The 9,070-nt window shown below is 45.1% G+C and overlaps 3 protein-coding genes across 3 annotated transcripts; 1 reads left to right on the forward strand and 2 right to left on the reverse strand.

Moving 5' to 3' along the window:
* On the forward strand, nt 1-1,017 carry M421DRAFT_380182 (uncharacterized protein; the record flags this gene model as incomplete). The annotated part of the gene is made up of 1 exon (XM_033589846.1): nt 1-1,017. A coding segment is annotated over one exon (947 nt), but the record flags the coding sequence as incomplete, so codon positions are not given.
* Nucleotides 1,018-3,052: 2,035 nt separating this feature from the next.
* Nucleotides 3,053-4,991, reverse strand: M421DRAFT_427112 (uncharacterized protein). The gene is made up of 5 exons (XM_033594582.1): nt 4,241-4,991; nt 3,994-4,141; nt 3,655-3,819; nt 3,397-3,483; nt 3,053-3,273 (listed from the first exon to the last, which is right to left on the reverse strand). The coding sequence occupies exons 1-5, from the start codon at nt 4,618-4,620 to the stop codon at nt 3,094-3,096; spliced, it is 960 nt and encodes a 319-aa protein (XP_033442493.1). The 5' UTR covers nt 4,621-4,991; the 3' UTR covers nt 3,053-3,093.
* On the reverse strand, nt 4,630-4,809 carry M421DRAFT_79037 (uncharacterized protein; the record flags this gene model as incomplete). Its single annotated transcript, XM_033597450.1, has 1 exon — nt 4,630-4,809. A coding segment is annotated over one exon (180 nt), but the record flags the coding sequence as incomplete, so codon positions are not given.
* Nucleotides 4,992-9,070: the final 4,079 nt, after the last annotated feature.

Genomic DNA, 9,070 nt, shown 5'->3' on the forward strand with positions numbered 1-9,070 from the left:
CTATGGCTGCCTTCGTACGAGCAACGTCTTGCCGGCGAGCAGTCATGAGCCAGTACATGGACGGCGTCCCAGTGTGCTGCAGAGAGCTGCAGGGCAGAGCTACAGCAGGAGGTGAAGAAGTAGCAAGCTGTGACAACTGCGAGCGCCGTACGGCTGAGGAGCAGGAGCAGGAGCAGCAGCAGCAGCAGCAGCCCGGCAGCGGGCAGGCAGCGTGGCAGGAGGCCACCCAGCTGCAGGCTGTGCAGGAGCAGCTGGTTTGCGCAAAGCTAACAGAGCTCGCCCAGTCTACCTGCCCGTACTGCTGGGCCATCCTGCACGAAGTGTTTGACGGCGAGAGGAGGAGCAGCGTACGGGAGGCAGAGGAGCAGGAGATGTGGCACAGCATCTGGCAGTGCCCGCGGCTCAACGGGGCGCAGAGCGTACGGGAGATGGATGAGGTCCGCAGGTGGGTGCGCTACCGTACAGAGGACAAGATGTGCTGGAAGTGCGGCGTCACGCAGGAGCTGTGTGAAAAGGGAAGGGGAAAGGAGATAGAGAGCAAGCAAGGAGGGGAGTGCCTGTGGGCTAACGTGGTTGTGCCTGTGCTGTACGGGTTGCGGGAGGCTGGCAGAGCCAAGGCGCAGATAGAAGGCAGCGAGGCGTGCCGTACGACAACCGTGCTTGGCCGGGCAGGGTACAGGGAGGGGAGGGAGGAGAGAAGCAGTAGGAGCAGCCACAGCAATAGTAACAGCAACAACAACGGCAACAGCAACGGCAACAGCAACGGCAACAGCAACGGCAACAGCTACAGCCGCACAAGGGCATTTGGAAGCTGGATTGGAGCTAGCTGTGCAGGAGGGAGAGTATTAGGAAGAAGAGCAAGTAAAGGCTTTCAGGTAGTTGTAGAGGCAGTACTTAAGGAGGAGGAGAAGGAAGAAGAAGAGAAGAGTAAAGAAAAGGCAGAGTAAGAGGTAAGTATATATAGTAATATTAAGTTAGTACTAAAGTATTATATTAAAGAAGAAGTAAGAGAAGGGAAAAAAGAAGAGAAAATAGTAATTTAAATTAAAAAAGCTAACCTAAACTATCACTAAGTGTCCTACATTACTAAGTGTCCTAAAACTTGCTAAGCCCTCTACCTACTCTCTCTCTCTAACATGCCTTAACTACTAAACGCGTTATTACTTAAACATAAAGGGAGGCTTTAGCTTGCTATTAAAGCCTTGAAATCTAGACAATTCTAAAGCTACTAGGCTGCTGCAGAGGCATTTAACGTTAATCGCTATACACTCTCTTATTGCGTCTAAGGACTCATATTTCGCGCAGAAGCTGCCCCTAACTGCTAGAAGCTTACTGCGACTAAACAGTAGACGATTATCTAATACATACTTAACCTTAACTTGCGAGGATTTGCGCCCCAGCTGTGCGAGGTGGCAGATATGGCTGATAAACTGCTGGCTGTACGCGGTGGCAAGCCTATTAGCAAGTGCTAGGCTGATCGCTTTGTAACGCGCTTGCCTGAGCTTAAAACAGCCTTTAATTAAGTAAAGGATAGGTAGAGAATACTCTAGGAGGATCTAGAGATAATTAGCGCGTGGTTTAAGCTAGTAGAGGAGACTAAAGCTAAGTATAGCGTCTATAATAATAATATGCACAACTTTAATAAGACTAGCTTCTAGATAGGCGTAATTAGCTCTATAAAGCTTGTCACAGGTGCAGAGAGACGCGCCTGACCTGCGCTTGTTTAGCTAGGCAATTGCGAGTGGGTTACAGTTATCTAGAGCATCTGCGCTGCTGGGTACGCGACCCTGCCCTTCATTATCTACAAGGGACGCGTCCACATCTCTGCCTGGTACAAGGAGGCTTTAATACCGCGTAATTAGAAGCTCTTAGTCTCTAAGAACAGCTGGATAAACAACGCCCTTAGTCTAGAGTGGTTAAAGCACTTTAACGCGCATACAAAGACGCGCTAGGTGGGGGGGGGTACTAGCTGCTTATTTTAGACAGCTATAAGAGCTACCTTAACTAGCATTTCAAGGACTACTACCTTAAACACAAGATCCTAACCCTCTGTATGCCCCCCCATTCATCGCACATCCTCTAGCCGCTTGATGTGGTCTGCTTCTTGCCACTAAAGCGCAGGTACTCCTAGCGCGTTAGAGACTTAGCACGCCAACACGTCTTCTATATTAACAAAGAAGGCTTCCTCCCTGCCTTTAAGGACGTGTTTTTTAATATGTTTACAGAGCAGAACTATTAAAAGGCTTTTAAGGCAGTAGGGCTAGTCCTAATTAACGCGCAGGTTGTATTAGATTGCCTTAAAGTGTGGCTGTGTACCCTGCTAGAACCCCTCCTCCTAGAGATGCTATAGTAGTTAAAGACTCTACAGGGACTGTGCACATCATGTAGACTGGCGGATGGGTACCATGTACCTAGGGTAGGGTATAGGTAGGGTATAGGTCGCACGGACGTAGGTATAGGTAGGGGAGGGTCGCACGGACCATAGGTATAGGTAGGGGAGGGTTACACGGACCATAGGTAGGGGAGGGGAGCACGTGACTGGGGATAGGTATAGGTAGGGTAGCACGTGCTAGGTATAGGTTTGGTTTGGGTATATTACTAACCTAGTTTGTATACAACTAACCCTAGGTTGTACTAGTAGATTCTTTCGCATACACAATACTTAGAAGAAAAAGCATCTATAATTTATTATCACAGTCTATTATCACATACTTATGCTCTAAAGTATACAATAGTACAAAGTCTAGAGTAGTAACCTAGATTTTGCTAATAACTACCCATTCCTAGACCCTACCTAGCTACCCTACCTATACCTATACCTAGTCACGTGCTACCCTACCTATACCTATACCCAGTCACGTGCTACCCTACCCAAACCGTTTGGGTAGGGTACCTCATGTACCCTACCTAGTTCCTACCCATAAATCACGTGACTATACCTATACCCTACCCTACCCTACCCATCCGCCAGCCTAACATCATGCACGGATTCACATCGTGCACGCAAAAACCACCTTTAGCAACCACAAAAATAAGACTATAGAGCCACACACAAAAGCTATTATATTGAGATTTTTTTGTTGTAACAGTCTACTAACGCCTATGATGCTTGTCCTGCTCCCATTTTCTATTTAGTCGCGTGGTGCGGCCGCTGCGTGTAGTAATTGGTGGAGGTGTTAGGGAAGGTGACGCCTTAACTACAACCTGAGTAGCGCCACGCGCACGCTGTTTTTTAGCTAGAGGTTCTGTAGGTGGCTTCTGTGAGGCCTTGCGCTTGCCTGTTTGGGATAGTTAGATAGATTTAGCAGCGTCGCTCTCTTGTTTTTTTTATTGTTTCTTAGCCTTCTTAGCAGCCTTCCTAAGGGCTTTCTCTTCCTTTGCCCTTGCTTGTTCCACCTTCTGCTGCTCCTTCTCCCGCTTATCTTGAACCTTCTTCTTAGCTGCCTCTGCCTTTTTGCAAGCCTTTGCAGCAGCTTCCTCAGCCTGTTGGCGGGTATTTTGACGCAGTTAAGCTTAGGCTTTATCCACCTTTGTTAGAGACTACAACATCGCGTTAGAAGTATAGGACTTAGAGGCCTGTAATGGTAGGGCTTGGTAGTACCTCTAAGAGGTCTTCTAGGTGTTAATTTAGTTGTGGAGGCCTTTGTTTTCTACCTCTAGAAGGGCGTTGTGAGCTGCTAAGTAGTTAAATGTGCAAACTAGCTTCCTTGCCTCATAACTTGTAGAGTCCTTCACTATTGCCTTGCAAAACTGTTCTATCGCGACCCTATTAACGTTAAGTAATAGAGATAGAGTTCGCGGAAGCTCACTTGGCTTGTTCTAAAACCTGTCAAGTATAATAGCTGGGTTTAGTAGTGAGATGCCTGTGGCTTTGAACGTGGCCAGCACAAGCTCACTGTTAAACATTTTGTACTAGGAGGCTTAGAAAAGCTTGTAGAAATAACGCATTTTAATGCTAGTCAAGACCTAGCTCTAGTAGAGTTGTTTAGTGACTTCTTTAGAGTAGTTGTTGCCAAAAGGTGAGAAGCAACCTACATCAAGCGGCTGCAACGTCTGAGTACTGTGAGGTAGATAGATAAGTAGTAGAATCTTGTGGCGACTACAATAGTTGATAAAAGCTATTGTTATGTGAGAGCTGTGGCTGTTAAGTATGAGTAGGCGCTAACTACCGCGAGTTTTACTTGCAGTTTCCCGCTCAAACACCTGTTCAAGCCAGGCAAGACTAACCTCGTCGTTGGACTAGCTAGAGGGCGTTGCAGTAGAGTATATAGAGTCTTTGCCTGCGTCCAGGTCCTCCATCCAGGAGGATTGTAGACTGTTTGGCTGGCCTGCATATATGATGGCTGGCGGCAACATTGAACCGTCAGCGCAGATAGCTGCGAGAATTGTTACCCACTCTCTATTGCCATCCTGCAAGCTTTGGCGTTTGCCTCCGGCTTCCCAAGCTGCCTTACTAAACACCCTTTTGCTCCTATTCACCAATCTAATCGCTAGGCCCTTCTCATCCATATTGTACGTGTGCCGTGGCTTAATAGAGTATTGGTTGATCTTAGAACGTAGTAGGTTAAAATAGTATAAGTACTTTTCGCTATCGTTAGCGTTGTGACGTAAGGCGTCCATAGTGGAGGTCTATTTGTATAGGAGCTCATTGGGGTGACGGTGCAGGAACCTAGTAACCCAGCTATCTCTAACGTACTGTTGGGGCATTTCTGACGCAAAGTTTTGCACTATTTGCCTTGTAGGTGGTAGCCCTTGCTCTGTAAGCTTATTTATATAACTAACAAGCTTATACTCTTGTTGTGGGTTAAGCTTTTAACGTGTAGAGTTGCCTTCTTCACGCGACGCGTATACGCGTTAGTGCCGCCGCAACAGCGTAGATCGCGACACTAAGCTTTGGTCAGCAATTTTGGTATAAGAAAGTTCACTAGCTGCATCTGCTCTGTCACAGGCTTTAAGCGCAGCTTCTAAATCCATGCCGTTGTGAAGTTATGGTGTTGAGGAAATTGGCACGTTATGGAGTTCGCGTGCACGATGTGAATCCGTGCACGATGTGCACGGTCCCTGTAAGCAATACCTATAAGTTTAGATCTTAATTAAAGCTTGTACGCAATTCCTTTACTTGCTTGCCTGTTACAGCTTAGGCTAGTTTCTCCTAGCTTATAAAAGGTGGTGAGCTAGTGCTATATAAAAATGCGCTTTAACGTGCTTAGATCTATAAGCTTAAAGAGCAATTAGTAGAGATAACTAAGCGAAAATTGCGTAAGCGCAAGCGGATTTAGTAGAGTGGTACTATGGAGTATAGGACTGCTGCAGCGCAGGTAGCTGCTGAGGCATCTATAGCGCCTTAGCAATCCAAGAAGGCTTGTGGTGGTAGTGGTCAAGAACTAGCCTAACTAGCTCTTCAGCACTATAGGAACTGTGGTAGGACTAGGCATAATGCGTAAATGTGTAAAAAGGATATAGAGGTGTCCTTAGAATTAGATGCTAGTACAACATACACAGGCTCCCTATTTAATAGCAATAAAATTAAGGAGTTGTAGTATAGGTTAAGGCTACTAAGAGATTTAAGGACACTTAGTGATGTAGGACACTTAGTAATAGTTTAGGTTATAGGAGATTCTATTCTATTGCTAAAGAAGGTCTAAAGAAAGGAAAAGCTAGTATAGAATATATAGAAGCTAAAGAGTATTAGACTACAGCTATAGCTACTATAGTAAGCAAGCTAAAAAGGTATTACAACTTATATTAATAGTAAGTTGCTAGCTAGAATAGTACTTATTATTATCTATCCTAACTTAGTTAGGCTATAGCCTAATATTATCTTCTTCTTAGGGATAACCTAGCCTACCTAAGAGGATACGCAAGAGTAGGGGTAACTTATACTAAAGTTAGTTTAATGTTAGGGTTTCTTAGCTATAAATAGTAACTTTACACCCCTAACTTGTTTAGCTAACTTATTAATAATATAAAAACTTTTTATTAATATTATTATTAGAAATACTTTCTATCTACTATTAGTATCTTTTAATAAAGTAGTAGCACAATCTAAGCTATTTAGCGTGGTATTAGGGATAGAGTTATGCTAGAACTTACAATTATCTACAACAGACACTAGTTAGATAACAATAACAATAATAGCAGACAGCACGCCTGCGTATTAAGCACTGCACTTGCACAATGCAACTAGAGATGCAATTAGCTATCTAGCTAAGCACGCTGTTATTGTCTGCAAATAACACGCTACAGCAGTACAGAATTTAGACGCGCATCTGCGCGATCATCACAATGCGCCAAAGAAGCTACGCAGGGAGATTGTAGCAAGTTATTAGGGCAGGACTGTTTTACAGCCGAAAGATGTGATGCTGCCCTGTCTGCTAGGCCTGCTAATTAAAGAGCTAGGAGAGCTGCTTAATAGCTTTTAGTGTAGAGAGGAGGACTGCAGCTTTATTACAATTAATATTAACACAGTGCGCATACACTATAAGAAAGAGCATAAGCTGCTGTAGAGAGGCAATAATAATGCGCTATATTAGAGAGTTAAGGTGCAGATATTCTTCTGCACTAGTAGGCTGCAGCACTATTTTATTATTAATGCAGGAGACAGCAGCATAGGAGATAGCAACAGCGTGCTATCTACCCCCTGCAATATAGCAGACAACATTAAAAGAGAGATAGCTAAGTAGGAGACAGTATAGAAAGAAGAAGAGTAGAGGATTTAGCTTATAGACATAGCTGTGGCAAAGACAGATTAGACAGGCTAGTTTAAGCGGACAGGCTAGCTAGAGCATTTTGCAGGCCGCAATCTGGCACATCTTGCGCATCAGGCCCAGCTGCCCGATCAAGGCGAGGTAAAGCTGCAGCTAGCTGCAACACTAGTTGAGGGGCTTGTAGAGAGGAGCGTACTGGGGCTGTTAACGCTAGACTAAGAGTTAAGACAGTGGTTAAGGAGTGCAAGGTGTGACAACCTAGACCTGCGCCTGCTTGCTTAACTGCAGAACACAGAGAGTTAGGCTTGCTACGCAAGCTACATAGTCAGGTTTATGTGCTACTTTCTACGCATTATTGCTAATAAGGAGGCCTAAGCTACACAACAAAGTAGAAGTAAGGCAAGTAATAATAACAATAATAATAATAAGGAAAGGTATAATAATAATAAAGAAGTAGAAGAGGAAGAGGATAGAGAGGACAAAAGTAATTATAGTAGTAATATAGACAGCACTGCATGTAGCTTATAGTTAGTACTATTAGTATAGTTAGCACAGTTAGCATAATTAGCACAATTAGGAGAGTTAGAAGACAAGGCTAGAGGTAATAGCAGCAGCTGTTGCCTGCAACGCAGGAAGAAGAAGATAGACTACATAAAGGATGCGCGCGAGCTGTTCTGCTAGCAAGGCTTGCAGCACTTGTGGGCAATGCAGCTGTAGGACACTTTAGAAGGTGGCAATTAAGGTGCTTAGATGCAGGGATTGCTTAACATGCTTACAGCGTTCTTCTTTGCTTTAATAGGCAGTAAACTGCTTAGCAACAGGCTTATTTACTTTCTTGCTGTGCTAGGTATTAACACAGAGCTAGGCTGCTTGCGCATAGCAAAGAACTACTTATACATGCTTGCTAGTGTGGTGTACTGCGTGCGCGTGCTTAGCGTAGAAAAGCTTCTGCTGCATGCGTGCTACAATAAGTAGACTAACAAGGACTAGTAGCAGTTCTTAATAGCAAGAAAGCAGTATCTAGCTAACAGCTCATACAGCCTGATGAGCGAGACAATCAACATGCTGGCATACAGCAAGCACGTCACGCTGGCAGCAGGCAACGCAGGCAATGCGTACTAGTCACAGGACAAGAAGATATTCTACTTGCACAGCTAGCAGGTCTACGTTAGCTGCTTTTAGAAGATGGCGCAGGACATAGTCACAGAGGCAGAGCAGGTGCTGTGGTAGGAACTGTGCTAGGTAGTAAGGAAAGAAGAACAGTTTACTATTAAGCTAGAAAAGGTTATTAATAATATCTTATTTATAAAATACTAACCTAAACTATCACCGAGTGTCCCACATCACCGAGTGTCCCAAAACTTGCCAAGCCCTCTACCTACTCTCTCTCTCTAACATGCCTCAACTACCAAACGCGTTATTACTTAAACATGAAGGGAGGCTTCAGCTTGCTATTAAAGCCTTGAAATCTAGACAATTCTAAAGCCACTAGGCTGCTGCAGAGGCATTTAACGTTGATTGCTGTACACTCTCTTGTTGTGTCTAAGGACTCACATTTCGCGCAGAAGCTGCCCCTAACTGCTAGAAGCTCACTGCGACTGAACAGCAGACGATCATCCAATACATACTCGACCTTGACTTGCGAGGATTTGCGCCCCAGCTGTGCGAGGTGGCAGATATGGCTGATAAACTGCTGGCTGTACGCGGTGGCAAGCCTATTAGCAAGTGCTGGGCTGATCGCTTTGTAACGCGCTCACCTAAGCTCAAAATAGCCTTCAATCAAGCAAAGGATAGGCAGAGAATACTCTAGGAGGATCTAGAGATAATTGGCGCGTGGTTTAAGCTAGTGGAGGAGACTAAAGCTAAGTATAGCGTCCACAATAACAACGTGCACAACTTTAATAAGACTAGCTTCTAGATAGGCGTGATTGGCTCTATGAAGGTCGTCACAGGTGCAGAGAGACGCGCCTGACCTGCGCTTGTTCAGCCAGGCGATCGCAAGTAGGTTACAGTTATCTAGAGCATCTGCGCTGCTGGGTACGCGACCCCGCCCTTCATCATCTACAAGGGACGCGTCCACATCTCTGCCTGGTACAAGGAGGCTTTAATACCGCGTAATTGGAAGCTCTTAATCTCTGAGAACGGCTAGACAAATAACGCGCTTAGTCTAGAGTGGTTAAAGCACTTTAACGCGCATACAAAGACGCGCCAGGTGGGGGGGTACTAGCTACTCATTTTAGACGGCCATAAGAGCTACCTCAACCAGCATTTCAAGGACTACTGCCTTGAACACAAGATCCTAACCCTCTGTATGCCCCCCTATTCATCGCACATCCTCTAGCTGCTTGATGTGGTCTGCTTCT

This window comes from Didymella exigua (assembly GCF_010094145.1).
Source record: "Didymella exigua CBS 183.55 unplaced genomic scaffold M421scaffold_88, whole genome shotgun sequence".
Lineage (NCBI taxonomy): Eukaryota > Fungi > Ascomycota > Dothideomycetes > Pleosporales > Didymellaceae > Didymella > Didymella exigua.

Bases quoted from the DNA above. Each gene is read 5' to 3' on its own strand.
- M421DRAFT_427112 (XM_033594582.1), bottom strand. From the start codon at position 4,620: ATGGACGCCTTACGTCACAACGCTAACGATAGCGAAAAGTACTTATAC. The intron at 4,142-4,240 runs GTCCAACGACGA...CATACTTAACAG, and splicing joins ACTGCAACGCCCTCTAGCTA to CCACAGCTCTCACATAACAA. The intron at 3,274-3,396 runs GTGGAACAAGCA...CAAACAGGCAAG, and splicing joins GGGAGAAGGAGCAGCAGAAG to CGCAAGGCCTCACAGAAGCC.